General features: G+C 39.7%; 1 protein-coding gene across 1 annotated transcript in view; it reads right to left on the bottom strand.

The window, feature by feature from the left end:
• Positions 1-19947, bottom strand: part of LOC123765805 (uncharacterized) — a 76757-nt gene that overhangs the window by 36623 nt on the left and 20187 nt on the right. Inside the window, exon 2 of the mRNA XM_069305566.1 lies at positions 9624-9694. Within this exon, the coding sequence (XP_069161667.1) occupies positions 9624-9629 (6 nt within the window). The 5' untranslated portion in view covers positions 9630-9694. The remainder of the gene's footprint in view (positions 1-9623; positions 9695-19947) is intronic.

The following is a 19947-nucleotide window of genomic DNA, read 5'->3' as shown; positions in this document are numbered from 1 at the left end:
AGGTGACTCTTTTTCTGGTTTTAGTGAAGTGGAATCAGAACATAGTGTTACCGAGCCTGGTGCCAGTACCAGTGGTGTTACTGGGCGAGATTTTGTCGCGTCAGCAGTGTCTCGCCCAGCCAAGCGCCACCGCATGGAACAACATGTGGCACCAAGAGCCTCATGTTCACGTGCCTCTACCTCACGTGCACGTGCCTCTACCTCACGTGCAGGTAACGGCCGTACTTTGCGTAGACGGGCTTCAGCTCCTGGTCCACGGGGTGCATCGCTTCCTCGCCGTAGTGCCTCTGCTGCATCCCCTGTTGCGTCCCCTGCGTCTCGCAGGACACCAGGTGTACTAGTGTGGAGTGATGGTGCTGGTTTTATTCCCCGAATTCCTGCCTTTGACGATAAAGACGTTGGGATTACAGATCTTTTCCCTGATAATGGAGAGGATATGAGTGAATGTGATTATTTTACAGCATTCTATGATAAGCCGCTCATGGAATATATTGTACACCAAACAAACCTTCATGCGGCTCATCTCATTAGAAAAGATATATCAGAATTTTCACGCTTGCAACATTGGAAAGACACCAATATAGGGGAAATGTATGTGTTTCTTGCAATATGTATGTTGATGAAACACTGTGTCAAACACGCTATCACAGATTACTGGAGCAAAGATCTGACTATTCCAACACCTTTCTTCGGGAAATATATGTCCAGAGACAAATTTCAGATACTCCTCAGGTGTGTGCATTTTGCAACTAATGAGGACCGGACTGAGGAGGATAGACTTTGGCGATTGAGGCACTATATGAATGAGGTGATTGGGAAATTCAGAGATTTTTACGTACCAGCACAGAAGCTGGTGATTGACGAATCCCTTATACTATTCAAAGGACGTGTTTCATTCAAACAGTATATTCCCTCAAAACGAAACTGATTTGGCTTGAAATTCTTTGTACTGTGTGGCTGTGAAACAGGATACGTGTTACACATGATTCTGTATTCAGCTAGCGATGTAGACATTCCCGGTAACGACGAACATGGATTCTCGGGTAGTGTGGTGAAGTCACTGATGGCACCATGGATGAACAAGGGCCACATCCTATACACAGATAATTACTATACAAGTCCATTGCTAGCTAAGTTCTTGATTGAAAATAGAACCGGGTTGGTTGGCACAGTAAAGCCACAAAGAAGGGAAATGCCAGTGTTTGTCGGTGGACTTGCAGTTGGTGAGTGCCAGGTACGGAAATGTGATGACATTCTCTCAGTACGGTGGAAAGACAAGAGAGAAGTGAACCTGATGTCAACCGTTCATGATGGTACAATGTTGAAAAGTGGCAAGGTGCACCGTGTAACGAGAGAACCAGTATATAAGCCAGATTGTGTTCTTGACTACAATATCAACATGCGTTTGATTGATAAGGCTGACATGATGATTGGCACTATCGAGTGTGTGCGGAAAACATTGAAGTGGACGAAAAAAGTGTTTTTCCATCTTGTTGACATGAGCATGTTGAACTGCTATAATTTGTACCTGGTGAAAACTGGACGTAAACCTGTGTTCCGTACATTTGCTTTTACACTTGCAACACAGTTATTAGCAAAGTTTGGTAAAGAAGTCCCTGGCATACGAAGATCAATCATGAACCCAGTGTTGCAGCATGATGCAACACCCAGGCTCGCTCACATGGATGCCTTTCAGCAACACAGACTAAAGAATTTGCCAGCAGGTGGAAAGCGTGCAATAGGCCAACGTGCATGCCTAGTATGTAAAACAACAAAACGAAGAGAGCAAAAACGTAAAATGGTGCAAACATGGTGTGGAGTTGCATTGTGTGCTGTCGACTGCTTCATCGACTACCACTCTCTCCAAGATTTCTAAATGTGCAATAATAGTGCAAAAACCTGTACATAGTGCGTGCATGTGTGTACATATAAAATAATGAACATTGTGATTACTGTACATAATATAATGCCATAATGGAAAACGTTTGTGTGCGCATGTGTATACTCGATGTGTGCAACATATATTGACAATAACTATCAAGTGACATTATGTGCAACATAATTAGTGACTAATATTGCAAAGATTACATGTGTAAACACTGTAAATAATGACGCGAAAATAAATTCGTGGCAACTGTGGCTGCTTGAAGACCGCGCGCGACGACTGCAAACTCAGACAAACCAGCCGCCGAGAAATTTATTGAAGAATTAAAGAGTTTGCAGAGGCTGAGGGATACCTACCACAACAGGTGTTTAATTGTGATGAAACAGGACTGTTCTGGAAAAGATTGCAAAAGAGGACATACATTACCAAGGAGGAAAAATCCTTGCCCGGACACAAGCCTATGAAAGATAGGTTTACGCTTGTGCTGTGTTCAAATGCGAGTGGCAATTTGAAAATTAAACCCTTGCTAGTGTATCATTCTGAAAATCCAAGGATTTTCAAACAATATAAAGTGCAGAAAACCTAAATGTGTGTGATGTGGAGGGCTAATAATAAGGCATGGGTGACTAGGATTTTTTTACGGAGTGGGTGAATGAAATGGTGTGCCCTGCCATAGAAAAATATCTGCAGGAGAAACATTTGCCACTCAAGGCCCTGCTTCTCCTCGACAATGCTCCTGCTCATCCTCCAGGCTTGGAAGATGATTTGTTGCCCAGATACAATAAATTTCTCACAGTAAAGTTCCTTCCGCCTAACACCACTCCTCTAATTCAGCCTATGAACCAGAAAATCATAGCGAATTTTAAGAAATTTTATGAAAAGGTACTTTTCTTTCCAGAAATGTTTTGAAGTGACTAAAGCCACAAACCTCACCCTCAAAGAGTTCTGGAAACACCATTTTAACATATGTAGTGCTTTAAAACTCATTGACAAAGCCTGGCAAGAAGTGACTCAAAGAACCCTGATCTCTGGCTGGAAAAAATTGTGGCCTGAATGTGTGACAGAACAAGATTTTGTGGGGTTTGAGCCTGTAAATGATGTACCTATTGTTGAGGAAATTGTTACTCTGGGCCGGCAAATGGGCTTGGAATTGGATGGTGATGTGGAGGAGTTGGTGGAAGAACACAACGAAGAACTGACCACCGAAGAACTCCAAGCCCTTCAAAAGGAACAGCAAGACAACCGAGCTGATGATTCTCCAGTGGAGGAGGATGAGGCAGTAGCGAATGTCCCTTCTGCAGAAATTAAGGTGTGTCAGATGTGGGAAGAGATTCAAACTTTTATTGAAAAGACTCACTGGGAGAAAGCTGTAGTAGGCCGTTGCCTTAATCTTTTCAATGACAATGTGATGCCTCACTACAGAGACATCTTGCGCAGATGGGAAAAACAAGCTTCCATGGACAGATATGTTGTGAGAACATCGAGCAGTGACCCACAACCAGGACCTAGTAGTATGCAGGCAAAACGTGCCAGAGAATGCACCCCTGAGAGGTCCTCACTGTCTGATATTGTTTGGAAGGGGAGTCCCCTTCCATTATAACAATTCCTCTCCTCCTCTCCCCTCCTCACCATCGTCCATACCCCTACAGCATTCATCACCAATGGTAAGTAATAACTTGAATATAGTTTTGTAGTGTAGATTTAGTTGAATTAAGTATAAAATTTAGTTTGAAGTGATGTTTTTGGGTAGTCTGGAACGGATTAATTCATTTCCCATTATTTTTTATGGGGAAATAAGCTTTGGGTTACGAGTTTTCGGGTTACGAGCTGTCTCCAGGAACGGATTAAACTCTTAAACCGAGGTATCACTGTATTACAATAATAATGTACTGTAATTCTTAACTTAGCTAATTATTTGTATTCCATTTGATTAATTATTTGAATCTCAGTTCGTTTACTCTAGAAATCTTAATTGATTAATTATCTAATTTCCCACTCTTCTGTTCTTTATTATTTTTACTTTTATATCTGGTAAATTTTATTACTTATATACAGTATCTGCTAAATTTTATTACTTACATATCTGCTGAATAATATTTGCAATCACTTCTCTATTCTTGTATTTTTTCTTTTCAAATACAGTGCATCATCACTCTAACAGACCCCGCTCTAACGAATTCCCGGATGGTCCAAGTGAATTGCATTTGGCACTAAATGTTCAGTGGAACATACAAAATTTCATTTGTGTTGTTCCACTGATGGTGATGACCTAGTCCGGCATGGCAGGGCTGTGAGAGCTGTGTACTGTACACACTCTCCACATCGTTCACTTCACTATCCATATCACAAGTAGCAGACACCTGTGTTAGGTCTTTTTCCAGATTTGGGTTATCAAAATCATTGGCATGTTCATCTTCAAGCAATATGCCTTGTATTCCAACATCAGATGATGTTTTCTTAAAAACATGGCCGACTAGGGCTGGGAGCTCGATATGGATGAATACGACATGGTTGCTACCTTGAATATGAGCCTGGCCATGACCGTGGGGAATGCTGGGAATTTTTTTCAATCTGGCAAACACGTCAGGAATCCATCTTGTACCCAAGTCAACACCGCGTTGGACAGGTGTTTGGGAGCCAGAGGCAGAGCCAGAGCAACTCATTGTTGCTCACTCAGTACTAACCCAGCCAGCAGCCCTAGGACATTCTGGGAATTTTTTCCAAGATGGCTGCCTCTCACTGGAGGTCCTAAGAGTCCATTTTGTACCCAACCTACCGCGAGCGCACTTCGACTGTGTACGAAGAAATAAAACATACTTTTGTCAGTTGGTGCAGTAATTGGCGAATGGCATTTGTCATTTGGCACAGTGCAGTGGTTAAGGTGTTATGCGCACCCCTGATTGAGCAAAATTATACGCTATTTGCATTTCAGAGGGTTAATACACTCAACATAACTGGGTAATAACACCATGATTAACCCTTAAACTGCGCAACACGTCATATGATGTGTTGAGTAACTTGCTATAAATTGTGCATGATGTCATATGACATGATGGAATACCACACAAGATTTGAATGGCCAGCGGGGTAGGGAGGCCCCCTATACGCTGCCCAGGGGCTATAGTAAACCAGCTGCAATTTTGTAAAAAATATCCAGCTCATGCTACCAATGCGTGGGAGGCACCAATTACCCGGCGGTCACCATGGCGAACGCATGGCTAAACGCCTCCTGAGCACGCACCATGCAATCACTTACTCAAGAGCAAATAACTAGTGAATTATTTTCTGATGGTGAGGACAGTGATTTTTGATGACCCTGACATTGATAAGGACTACAGACAATTGACCGATGATAGCAGCACAGACAGTGAATATGAGATACAGTACAGTCTCCTCCCATGGCGAGGCCTACATGCTCACCCGTGCCTCCTCGCTCAGTGTCTACTCCAATTCACCAACGACCACACAGTTCTTGTGCTTATTTAGAGTACGAGGATATTTTGGGCGACTAGTCAGAGAAAGGTGACTCATTTTCTAGTTTTAGTGAAGTGGATTCAGAGCATAGTGTTATCATGCCTGTTGCTAGTACCAGTGGTGATACCGGGTGAGAATTTGTCGCGTCAGCAGCGTCTCGCCCAGCCAAGCGCCGCTGCATGGCACCACATGAGGAACCAAGACCCTCATGTTCACGAGATTTCACCTCACATTCACATAGCGGCTGTACTTTGCGTAGACGGACTTTAGCTCATGGTCCACGGTGTGCAACGCTTCCTCGCTGTCGAGCCGCTGTTGCGTCTCGCAGGACAGCATGTGTCCTTGTGTGGAGTGATGGTGACGATTTTATTCCTCTAATTCCGGCCTTTGACAATAAAGAAGTTGGGATTACAGACCTTTTCCCTGATAATGGTGAGGACATGTGTGAAATGGATTACTTTACAGGAGTGTATGATGAGCCACTCATGGAATATAATGTACACCAAATGAACCTTCATGTGACTCATCTCATTAGAAAAGAGATAACAGAATATTCACGATTGCAGCGTTAGAAAAACACTACTGTAGGTGAAATGTATGTATTTTTGGCAATATGTATGTTGATGAAACATTGTGTCAAACACGCTACTGTATCACAAATTATTGGAGCAAAGACCAGACTATTCCAACACCTTTCTTCGGGAAATATTTGTCCCGAGACAGGTTTCAGATACTCCTCAGGTGTCTTCATTTTGCAAGTAATGAGGACTGGACAGAGGATGATAGACTTTGGAGAGTCAGGCACTATATGAATGAAGCAATTGGTAAGTTCAGAGATTTCTACATACCAGCACAGAAGCTGGTGATTGACGATTCCCTTGTGCTTTTCAGAGGACGTGTTTCATTCAAGCAGTATATTCCCTCCAAACGCCACAGATTTGGATTGAAATTCTTTGTTTTTTGTGACTGTGAAACAGGATACGTGTTACACACGATTCTGTATTCTGCTAGCGATGTAGACATTCTCGGTAACGACCAACATGGTTTCTCAGGTAGTGTGGTAAAGTCACTGATGACACCATGGATGAACAAGGACCACATTTTATACACGGATAACTGCTATACAAGTCCCTTGCAAGCTAGGTTCTTGATTTAAAATAGAACTGGATTGTTTGGCACAGTAAAGCCAAGAAGAAGGGAAATGCCAGTGTTTGACAATAAACTTGTAGTTGGTGACTGCCAACTAAGAAAAAGTGATCAAATACGCTCAGTTAGGTGGAAAGACACGAGAGAAGTGAACTTGCTGACAACCGTTCATGATAGTACAATGGTGAACATTGGCAAGGTGAACCCGAGTAACACAAGAACCAATAAGCCAGATTGTGTTCTTGACTATAATGTCAACATGCATTTGGTTGATAAATCTGACATGATGGAGGGCACTGTCGAGTGAGTGCGGAAAACATTGAAGTGGACGAAAAAGTGTTTTTCGATCTTGTTGACATAAGCATGCTGAACAGCTATAATATGTATCTGGTGAAAACTGGACATAAACCATGTTTCCGTTTGTTTGCTTTTACACTTGGGACACAGTTATTAGTAAAGTTTGGCAAAGATGTTCCTGGCATACAAAGACCCATCATGAACCCAGTGTTGCAGCATGCTGCTACACCCAGGCTCACTCACACGGAGGGCATTCAAGCACACAGACTAAAACATTTGCCACCAGCTGGAAAGCGTGCAATAGGCAAGCGTGATTGCTTAGTTTGTAGAACAAAAAAAAAGACATCAGAAACGTAAACATGTGCAAATATGGTGTGAAGCGTGTGCAGTCCCATTGTGTGCTGTCAACTGCTTCAATGCCTACCACTCTCTCCAAAACTTCTTAAATGTGCAATAATATTACACAAACCTGTAAATAGTGTGTGCATGTGTGTGTAAATATAATAATGAACAATGTGAATACATATTATATTGGCATAATGGGAAAACATTTTTATGCACATGTGTATACTCAATGTATGCAACATTTATTACCATTGAACATGAAGTAACATTATATACAACACAATAAGTGAATAATATTTGTGATAAAATACACCTAGACACTATAAATAATGCCGCGAAAATAAATTCGTTGCAATTCTGGCTGCTTGAAGACTGCGCCCGATGCTTCTGGGACGCACCTTGCATGAACAAGCATGCAGGGTGTGACGTCATCGCTCATATTGTCGGCTCATTTATGCCATTTGTATGTACGATTAATTTTTTTCTCTCTTGTGGTCAGGGAACACAAATTAACAGGTTAGGAAACAATTTTTTTTCTTTTTTGTTATGCACCTGTGGGTGACAAGATGCAAATAGCTCTTAGCAACACAAGGGTTAACCCTTAAACTGCGCAACACGCCTGCAGGCCAACATCTGGATTGCGTAACTCGCCTCCGGGTATTTTTATTTTTCATGTTCCATTCAAAACTCCCGCGGCTACGTGGGGTTCACATCAGCTTCCTCAGGGCTCTTGTAAACAGACGCCATCTTTAAAACAAATCGTGGTCCACATTCCCGGGTGTTGGAGCCTCAGTAGTGAGTGAGCAACCAAGTCCGGCGCACGCAGTATGAGCGCACAGCTCTGCTGTTCAGCGTGTGACCACAGCATCGCCTAATAATGTCAAAATATATATATAATCTGTATTATTTAGCCATGATAATATTATAGAAGAGCCTGAGTGTGATAATGACTGGGAACAATGTTCAAATATCAGTGATTCAATGCTGTTCACGATGTTCACAGCACCACAGCATTATTTCGTCCATCTAGGAATTATTTCATCTTCTTAGGTTCCTTTTCAAAATAAACGTGTGGTCAATTATTCATTTACAGGAATTAGTGACCAGGATTGTGGTTATAATTAGCAGTGTGCGTAGTATTGTGGAAGGAGGAATTTTGGTGAGGGAGGGAGGGAGAGAATTGAGGTAGCCTCCACTGTGTGTGGCAGCCAATCTTGTTTTGCTCACCATACTAGCTTAGTGGTTCACTATGGGGAACACATATGTACATGGGTATATACAGTGTGTGTATATAGTATAATAACAGCAACAAGTGTATGTTGGGAGGAGCTATTTTTGTGAGGGAGGTGACGTCGTAATCGTAGCGTCGTCTGCTGTGTGATTTCTCATGCAGTGTATGGTAGCAACTGTACTGTTAGGACACAATACCGGCTTACTTGCATAGTTCTGGTGAATAAAACATGTAGATAGATATACATAACATGTAAATAGTGTAATATAAACAGTAAGAGTATGGTGGGAGGAGGGGTGATGGCGAGTACGATGTTGGAGGATAGAGGGAGGACTGGCTGGCTGGGTGTGGCAGCTCACACTCGCGGAGTTCTGAGTAAGTTTATGGTGTGTGACAGTGTAGAGTGTGTAAATGTGTTGTAAATATACATAAATGAACCCAAAACATTGGTGTGAATAACAGTATGGTGGGAGGAGGGGTGATGGTGGGTACGATGTTGGAGGAATGGCTGGCTGGGTGTGGCTGCTCACACTCGAGGAGTTCTGTGTATGTTGATGGTGAATGTATATACTGTGTGACAGTGTATAGTGTGTAAATAGATTGTATATATACATAAATTAGCATGATACATGGTAAATATGTGCAACATACGTGTACACATGTGTCTTGCACGTAACACAGTGTCTTCGGACAGTATGGATGTTTTACTGCCATAATATAGTGTACGTGTTCATTATACATAGAATTAGCACGTAAAAACAAATAAAATGTATTTGGAACTGTGTGCAAAAAATGAAAAAATATATATTTGCGGCAAATCGCGCGCCGGGCGCCTTACTGGCCTCGGGAGCGTACGTCACGGGCGAATGGAAAATGATGACGTCACGCCCCAACTTATGGACACCATAGCAGCCAAAGTAAGTACAATTTCGATTTTTTTTTTACATACCCATATTCAGGGAAGGGTTTTTGACACTTTAAAAAAAAAATCCAGAGAGTTTATTTCCTGCACACTGCGGGGGTGTCATATTTGGAGGCAACGCAGTTAAGGGGTTAATACACTCACCATCACTGGGTAATGACAATATAATAAATACACTCGCCATCACTGGTAAATGACAACACCAACATTAATAAACTAGTTAATGAAAATATCTTGATTAATACACTCACAATCACTGGTTATTGACATCAACAAGATAAACACACACACTGGTAGTACAGTAAGAATAAAATTGTCCTTACCATCATTAATGGGCAGAAGTTGTGTTTGCTATCGTCCTGGGTAGCCGAGCAGAGACTGGAAGCAGTATTACCTATTAAGGCAAAATAAAGCAAATTTAAGGTTTCTATGACTAAATTTTTCCCACCAAAACATAGTAAATGTTTAGAAAAATTAAATAATTTTGTTAGGTATTGTGCTTTGAGCAAAAGTAAGGAGGGTAGGCAGGAGTAAGGAGGGTGGGCAGGAGTAAGGAGGGTGGGCAGGAGTAAGGAGGGTGGGTAGGAGTAAGGAGGGTGGGCAGGAGTAAGGAGGGTGGGCAGGAGTAAGGAGGGTGGGCAGGAGTAAGAAGGGGTGGGCAGGAGTAAGGAGGGGTGGGCAGGAGTAAGGAGGGGTGGGCAGGAGTAAGGAGGGGTGGACAGGAGTAAGGAGGGGTGGGCAGGAGTAAGGACGGGTGGGCAGGAGTAAGGAGGGGTGGGCAGGAGTAAGGAGGGGTGGGCAGGAGTAAGGACGGGTGGGCAGGAGTAAGGACGGGTGGGCAGGAAAGGGGAAGGCGGTATGGGCGGGTTCTCGGCTGCCTCCCCTCCCTCTCTAACATCCTACTGTACCCAAGATTAACCATGTAATGTATCAATTATACAATGTATGTATGTATGTGATGTAACTATATAACCTGAGCTTGTAAAAGCACCTTTATCACCTTCAGTGATGAAGTGCTTAATTGCACACTAGTTTCTCTATCAGCTATCTCACCCTGTCAGAGTAAAAGAGACAAATGTATGTGAATGCATGTGTGTGTGTATATATATATGTATATGTACATATATGTGTGTGTGTGTGTATGTATATGTATGTGTATAAAGTATATATGCAAGCTGATCAGAATTACATTTCACCTTTGTAAATGCACATTAATGACACTATGTAAAAGACACATCAAACACTTTATGTAGGGCATACGTAAATCTATATATCTATGTATTTACGTATGTAGGTTAGCTTAGCATTTTAAAAGCACCAAATCACCTTCTGTGGTTGATTGTTCAATAAACCCTTGAACTATATGTTTAACACTTCTCTAACCCTGCCCATGGAGGACAGAAGAAAATGTATATATGCTGCTTAGCATTGTAAATGTGGCCACATCTGTGGTAGAAAATAATAATAATAAAAAAAAAGCCTACATAATACAAACCACATGCATTAACCCTAAAGCTGCTACAGCCTGGGCTGTAAAAGCTGGGGCTGGGCAAAAAATATTTGAATTATGTGAAAATTAATATTAAATGTTAAACAAATCTACAACTTATTGGCATAAGCATCATGAAAGTTTCATTCCAATATTTTCAGAAATGTATTTAAGACAATTTTTTTTTAAAGGAGAACATTTTGTTGATAAGGAGAACAGCTCCTATTAACTGGAACTGAGGGAAAATGCAGTAATAAAGAGATGCAAGCACTTGTCCAATGTACAAAGAAGAATAGTAGCAAGAAGTGTCCACAAAGTGGATATGCAGCTGGTGTCTGTATAGCATTGCTGAGTAATACATAATAATACCAATAATAATGAGTATGTTATCGTGCTCTATATTGTTAAATATAAAAATGCATTGCCTAATGTTAATATCTGTTACTTTCACCAATGTCCATTTTTTTTTTGTCTCCTTTGTTTATTATCAGATTTTGTTGTAACCTCTACATCCTGGAGAGTGCATACCCATCCCTAACTATGTCAAGATAGAATGAAATTGGTCACCAAATAAATCAGTCACAACTGGCAGAACTTAGGACTTTGAATTTTTTTTTTACAGAGTTTTTCACAGATTTCAAATTCTATTTTCTTTGTCTCTTTAGGCTGTTTTGATGATTAGGGACCAGATTAGAGCTTTATCACTTCTATAAAGTATACATTTTTTATCCCATAAATCATTATAGTTACCCCTATATTTTGTTTTTTGGGGGGTTATTTTTTGTTGACATCATTACAACACATATTGACCTACAACTTTCACATATTCAAGTACAAATATCAAACAACGTTTATTAAAACATATAAGTAAATTAATGAATTAGAACTACCTTATTCATTGTCGATAACTTCAACTTCAATTATCTTTAAACTAGAGTTTCAACTTTGAGTCTGCTTCAAAAAATCCAGTTTCTCACCTATTCTCATCATTTTTACAAATAATGTGCACAGCTGTCTGTTATACAATCCTATTAGAATGGATTTTTCACAAACCCTAAACGTTTGGAGATATCAATTTTTTTTTCTAAATTTTGCGCATAATTCAGATGCCACGCTGACAATTTTTTTTACAGTAAACTAAACTGAAAACATATTCTAAATCTATGAAAATGAAGATCATATACTATTCTGAGAGCATAACAACACCAAATGAACAATTGGTGATACAGTAGTTTATATTTTTGCAGCTAATCTCAAAATCTGAAGTATTCAATATTCAATTTTATAATTATTTTTTGTTTTCTTATTTTTCAAGTTACGTTTGTGATCATTTAGACAAAGTTGCAGGATTTGCTAGTATGCAGAAAAAACTGGAAAGCATTAGAGCAAATTTGAGAAATTGAACTTTGCCATCAGGTCCTGTCGTATATGTATGCCATGCACAGCTTAAGGGTTAATACAGAACTATACTGTATAAAATGCATAAAACTTCAAACTAACAATATTTCTCTAATTATAACAATAATAATATTTTAAATAAAACAACTTGTAACAATCATTTGACAACTTGTAACTTGTACATTAAATTTTGAGTATGCCTATAAAATAAGCACAGGTCATGTCAATGCATTGGGCCTGGATGAGATGGCTGGCACCATGTGCTTCTCTTCCTGGGGTAAAAATGTCGGGCTCGCACGCGAAGGATTTTCGTGATAAATTTGAAAAATTTTTACTGTTTGAACTCATTTAATCTATCAAGATGCCTCAGAGCAGCATTCATGGTATTGAAGGTATGAAACAAAAAAAAAAAATATTTGTCAATTGATTAGAAAGTTGACTTGATAGAGAAAGCAGAGCATGGATACTCTGTCACTCGACTCGCCCAAGAATTCAACATCGGTAAAGCTACAGTTTGTGATATAAAAAAGCGGAAGGATAATATTAAGAAATTCTTTGCTCAAACTGATGCAATAGGCAACAGGAAAAATTGAGGCCTGCTAAGTATACGGATTTGGACTCGTCTGTATTTAAATGGTTTACACAGCATGTTGCGAAAGGAATTGCTGTTTCAGTTGATTCTATTAGAAATGCAGCTGAAAGACTTGCTGTAAAGTTAAACATAGACAACTTCAAGGCTAGCACTGAATGGGTATGTCGATTTAAAGAGAGGTATGGCATCATTAACAAGAAAATTTGTGGTGAGGCATTAAGTGCAGGTGTTGGAAGTGCTAATGCACATAAGCATAAACTTTTTCAGCACATTATATCTAATAATCTAAGCTGGTTTAAGTGTACAATGCAGATGTAACAGGCTTTAACTGGAAATGCCTTCAAAGAAACACTTTGGCCTTCCGGCTTGAGAAGAGTATTCCTGGTTGCAAGGTAAAGAAGGAAAGAATTTCAGCATTATTGTACTGTAACGCAGATGGCAGTCACCGAACAAAGTACGCAATTGTTGGGAAATCTGCCAACCCAAAAGCATTGAAAAACTGCATGAACAGACTACCTGTCATCTACTACAACACAAAAAATGCCTGGTTCACACAGATTATTTTTGAGGATTGGTTCCAGAATCACTTTTATAAATTAGTAAAAAAGCAGCAGATCAATGAGTGTAGAATTCATCCTGCTGAGGTAAAGGCAATGCTGTTGACAGACAATGCCCCAGCTCACCCCATTGCTAAATTAACATCGCCTGATGGCAAAATAACATGTATGGCTTTACCACCAAACACTACATCTGTAATACAACTCATGGATTAAGGGTTATCTATACTCTCAAAGGGCTTTGTCTGGCTAATGTCTGAGGCTAATGCCTGAGCTATGAATTTAGACATTATGGAAGTTCTGCTCTCTGAGGAAGACGAGATACTTAACCACTGCACTGCGCAACGAGCTTGTAGGCGCTCCTCGGGTGGTGCGTAACACACCTCAGGGATCTTATAGGTATAGCGTATGATTCAAAACTCCTGCAGCTACATGGGGTTCACATCAGCCTCCTCAGGGCTCTTATAAACAGATGTCATTTAAAAAAAATCTTGGGCAATATACCCGGGTGTAAGAGCCTCAGTACTAAGTGAGCAACCAAGGCTGGCGCATGCAGCATGAGCTCACAGCACTGCTGTTCAGCTTGTGACCACAGCATTGCCAAATAATGTCAAAATATATATGTAACTGGTATTATTTAGCCATGATAGGACGATAATAGCAGGATTGTGGTGATAATTACTTCAATACTCACTGTCCCCTCCTTATCAAACAAGTAACTGACAAAAGAATAAACAATCCGTGGCTCACAAGTGGCATACACAAATCAATCAACAAAAAACTTGAATATGAAAAGATAGATTTCTTTTCATTGGCCTAGTTACAAAGGAAGTAGTTAAAAGGTACTCATCAGTGCTTAAGATCATACCAGTATCATAAGAAAAGCTAAACTTTCATATTATGAGAATAGATTCAAAGAAGCAAAAGGCAACATAAAAAACACATGGAAAACCATCTCTAATATCCTAGGAACAAAACGACACTCCCACAACCAGATAATACTCTCTAAGGATAGCTACACAGTGTCAACTGATTTAAAAATGGCAAATTAATTTAATAGCTTCCTTTCATCGGTTGGTGCTAACCTTGCCAGAAAAATCCCACAGACTCAGACACATATCAACACATATCTCTCAGGCAGCTATCCAAACTCTCTTCTCCTTTCACCAATCAGCCCGACAGATGTTGTGTCCATCATACACTCACTAAAAACTAATGCTGGGAACATCAGTGAAATCCCATCCACTGTATACAAGAGCGCCTCCCATGCCCTTGCGCCACCTATAGCTCTGCTGTTCAACAAATCCCTAGAGTGTCATACCTTCCCTGATAACCTTAAAAAAGCAAGAGTAACAGCAGTTCATAAAGGAAGCAATCCGGCAGACATAAACAATTATAAACCAATATCAAACCTACCCATACTATCAAAAATATTTGAAAAAATTGTCTACAAACAGCTCTATTCCTACCTCGTAAAATTTGACATACTCAGCCCCTGTCAGTTTGGCTTCTGCTCCCAAAAGAGTACCAACGATACAATTATTAGTCTCCTTGATATAATTTACTCAGCCCTTGACAAAAATGAGTTTCCGATTGGACTCTTCATTGACCTGAGAAAGGCCTTTGATACTGTTAATCACAACTACCTCTTACGTAAACTCCATCATTATGGTGTAACGGGGGTTGGGGGAAATAGCTCTCTTTAGTCCATTAGTTCGCCCCCCAGTTAGTCAACTATTCTAGAGTTCCCCCCAGAGTTCCTACTGCAACCTCTCTTGTTCAACACCTTGTAACCCAGGTATTTGATTACCTAGGTGCTACAACTACAAGGCACCGTAACTTGATCAGCTACCCGCAAACTCTAGAGAAACTCCAGAGCCATTTCACTGCCACAAACGTATACGAGAACCAAAAGGGAAGAAATGGATAATGAAGTAATGAGTGAGGGTTTGGGGTGAGAGAGGTAGGGAGGTGGGAGGAGCGAGGAGGGTTGTCAGTTGAAAGGGAGAGTTTGGAGAGGGGCGGAGGGAGAAGAGAGAGAGTACGGAGATGAGTGGAGGTAGAGCTAGAAGGGTAGGTGGGTAGAAGTACAAAAGTAGACAGTAGAAGTAGTAGTGCTGCCACCATCCATTCTAGACAGTACATACATGACAAGGAATGGAACTTGTCTGTATCAAAAGATGTTATTAGCATATGTCAACGGGAATCATGTTCCAGGCAAGATTCTTTAATCCCATAGTCTCAAGAGTACTCTACACTTTAGTTTGCATATTGCATCCAAAAATCCCAAATCTAGGAACAATTAAAATCAGATTAAAAGTAAGTGACTTTCTCAATAAATTCATCAAGTATATTTAAAAGGATAGATATCATAATTCAAGCAAACAAACTGAAGGTTCACTATTAAATTACAAAGTGAGCCACTACCCAAGAATTTGAGACCATTACCACTGTCTGTCCCTGCTAGTCACACAACACTAGTAAACACGACTAAGTCACCTTCCATGTTCAACTCACCAAGTGTCTGCCAATAGCTGGATTGAGAGTAAGAGGGGGACTGTAGTTGACAGGAACAGTCCAGCCCTGTCCGGCTGACAGCCTCCCTGGCTATGCTGTCCACTGTTCTGCTCTGCTGGCTGTTCTCCTATTGCTTATCATCCCGAATCTACAGCTCTCCGAATCTACATATTGGGAAACCTAGTAGCTAACTCCGCCCACAAGTAGATAGCCCCAGGCACTCTAACAAGCCACACCTAGAACTGGCGGCTTGTTTGAAGGCTATCAGGCTACAATTATCAGATTAGCAGAAGCAAGGTGAAATTTGCTTGAGCTGACCTCAGGTCAACTTGAGGTCATTAACGCTTAGAGGTGTGAGTTTCAGGCCGACTGAATGGCGCCTTTCAAATCCTTGTCTGTGACTCATGAACTAACTATATATATATATATATATATATATATATATATATATATATATATATATATATATATATATATATATATATATATATATATATATATATATATATATTAAATACAACAAAACAAAACACCTTTACGGTGTTACAATGGAATCCGAGGCCATGCCCTGGACTATATCCAATCCTATCATAGTGATAGACACCAATGTGTAGCAGTCAATGATATAACCTCTCCCACTCTACCAATAACCGTTGGAGTGCCACAGGGCAGCATCTTAGGACCTCTCCTATTTCTTATATAAATCAATGATCTGCCTAATGTCTCTAACATTCTGAAACCTATATTGTTTGCTGATGATACTACCCTCATCTATTCTAACCCCCAACCTACATACACTAAATAATGTTGTTAATAATGAACTAAAAAAGTTCACTTATGGACGTCAATCAACAAACTATCACTTAACATAGAAAAGACCTACTACATCTTATTTGGTAGCAAATCAACAAATGCAATTCAGCTTCAGATAGACAATGTTAACATTAGTAATAAAAATGATGGAAAGTTTCATGGCCTATTCCTAGACAAGAGACTCAACTTCAGCACCCACATACAACACATAACTAAGAAAATCTCTAAAACAGTTGGTATACTCTCCAAAATCAGATATTATGTACCTAACTCTGCTCTCATCTCACTATATTATGCACTTATCTATCCCTATCTTAATTATGGTATCTGTGCATGGGGGTTCTACCACTGCAAACCACCTCAAGTCCATCACCACCCAGCAAAAATCTGCTATCAGAATAATAACCAATTCTGCTTTCAGACAACACACAGCCCCCTTGTTTAACTCCCTAAACATGCTAAATATAATCTCACTCCACACATTCTCTTGTGTCAACTACATTTACAAAACCCTGTTCTTAAATGCAAATCCTGCACTGAAACTCTCCCTGGACAGATGTAATAGGACCCATTATCACCACACCAGAAATAAATATCTCTGTGATATCCCCAGTCAAACTTAATCAGAGTTAACACTCTATACAAATAAAGGGACCTAGTCTATGGAACTCACTCCCTAATGAATTGAAAAGCTGTCCAACTTTGGCGTCATTCAAAAACAAAACTAAAAAGTACCTAATTTCATCTTCATAGTTTTCTAGCTTTTTGCTTTAAAATTGCACTGTATCTAGTGCTACCCAATCTCCCAATCTTGATGTACCCAATCCAAACAACTTTACCATTGTGATCATTGCTGTCTTCTTATATGCGCTATCAATTTGCTGTATCGTGCCTATTAATCTTTGTTTAAATTACCAATCAAGCTGTCAATGCAATCAATCAGAGCTTTAATATACCAATGTGCTTTAATATACCTACTAATTTCTCTCATCTCATTTTTTTCTTGCAATGTATCTGTTATCATTTTATTAATTTTGCTAGAATTTACCTACTTAAAATTATCTGTTAGATTAAGGATCTGCCCGAAACGCTGTGCGTATTAGCGGCTTTACAAGATTGTAAATACCATGCTATGTATTCTCACAAACCCAATGTACCTTCTTGTATATAAATAAATAAATAAATAAATATATATATATATATATATATATGACATACCTAGTAGCCATAACTCACTTCTCAGCCTACTATTCAAGGCCCGATTTGCCTAATAAGCCAAGTTTTCCTGAATTAATATATTTACTATAATTTTTTTCTTATGAAATGATAAAGCAACCCTTTTCTCTATGTATGAGGTCAATTTTTTTTTATTGGAGTTAAAATTAACGTAGATATATGACCGAACCTAACCAACCCTACCTAACCTAACCTAACCTATATTTATAGGTAAGGTTAGGTTAGGTAGCCAAAAAAAGCTAGGTTAGGTTAGGTTAGGTAGGTTAGGTAGACGAAAAAACATTAATTCATGAAAACTTGGCTTATTAGGCAAATCGGGCCTTGAATAGTAGGCTGAGAAGTGCGTTCTGGCTATTAGGTACGACATATATATATATATATATATATATATATATATATATATATGTCACATATATAAGCCCCATAATTTTGAGCATAGCAATGAACCCTGAGCGCTCCATCGCCCAGTGCCCAAAATTTGCTCAACTTCCCAGCTCCATCACGGCTAAAGTATGTCAGTTAAACAAGCTACGAGGATGAGGGAAGGGGACATTCCCTCCATGCTAGATTTGATATTTACCAGGAAGGAGGAAGAAATATTTGACATTCAGTACCTTCCTCCCTTGGGTAAAAGTGACCATGTCTTTTTGGGAATAAAGTATGCAATGCGTTATAATCTGGAAGAAAATATGACGATCGATGCAAATGAAAAACCTGACTTTAGGAGAGGACATTATGGCAACATTAGAAAAATTTTTAGTGAGTATAATTGGACAGACTTTATGCTAGACAAGGAAGTGAATGAGATGTATGTCAGGTTTTGTGAAATATATGAAAAAGGCACAAAAAAATTTATACCAAAACAGAGAAGCAGAACTAGGAAACAGGATTGGTTCAACAGAAAGTGCGAGAGGGCCAGAGACCAAAAGACACAAAAATGGAATCAATACAGGAAGAGGCCGAACCCCCAAACATACCAGCGATACAAAGATGCGAGAAACAACTACACGGCAGTGAGGAGAGAGGCAGAAAGAAATTTTGAAAAAGGGATTGCAGACAAATGTAAAACAGAACCAGGTCTATTCTATAAATTCATAAACAACAAATTGCAGGTAAAGGATAATATTCAGAGGTTGAAAATGGGAAATAGATTCACGAAAAATGAAAAGGAAATGTGTGAAACATTAAACAAAAAGTTCCAAAGTGTGTTTGTACAAAATGAAATCTTCAGGGAACCAGATACAATAAGAATTCCAGAGAACAACATAGAGCACATAGAGGTGTCTAGAGACGAAGTGGAAAAAATGCTCAAGGAGCTAAATAAGTACAAAGCAGTTGGTCCAGATGGAGTTTCACCATGGGTTCTAAGAGAATGTGCACCTGAGCTCAGCATTCCTCTTCAACTGATTTTTCAGGCATCCCTGTTTACAGGAGTTGTAGCTGATGTGTGGAAAAAGGTTAACATAGTTCCAATCTACAAATGTGGAAGCAGGGAAGACCCTCTTAATTATAGACCGGTATCATTGACAAGTGTAATAGTCAAAATATTGGAAAAAATAATTAAATCTAAATGGGTAGAACACCTGGAGAGAAATGATATAATAACAGATAGACAGTATGGTTTTCGATCTGGAAGATCCTGTGTATCGAATTTACTCAGTTTCTATGATCGAGCAACAGAGATATTACAGGAAAGAGATGGTTGGGTTGACTGCATCTATCTAGACCTAAAAAAGGCTTTCGACAGAGTTCCACATAAGAGGTTGTTCTGGAAACTGGAAAATATTGGAGGAGTGACAGGTACGCTTCTAACATGGATGAAAAATTTTCTGACTGATAGAAAAATGAGGGCTATGATCAGAGGCAATGTATCGGACTGGAGAAATGTCACAAGTGGAGTACCACAGGGTTCAGTTCTTGCACCAGTGATGTTTATTGTCTACATAAATGATCTACCAGTTGGTATACAGAATTATATGAACATGTTTGCTGATGATGCTAAGATAATAGGAAGGATAAGAAACTTAGATGATTGTCATGCCCTT

The sequence above is a fragment of the Procambarus clarkii genome, chromosome 55 (assembly GCF_040958095.1).
Source record: "Procambarus clarkii isolate CNS0578487 chromosome 55, FALCON_Pclarkii_2.0, whole genome shotgun sequence".
Taxonomy (NCBI): Eukaryota; Metazoa; Arthropoda; class Malacostraca; order Decapoda; family Cambaridae; genus Procambarus; species Procambarus clarkii.
This window is presented reverse-complemented; position numbering and strand designations above follow the sequence as displayed.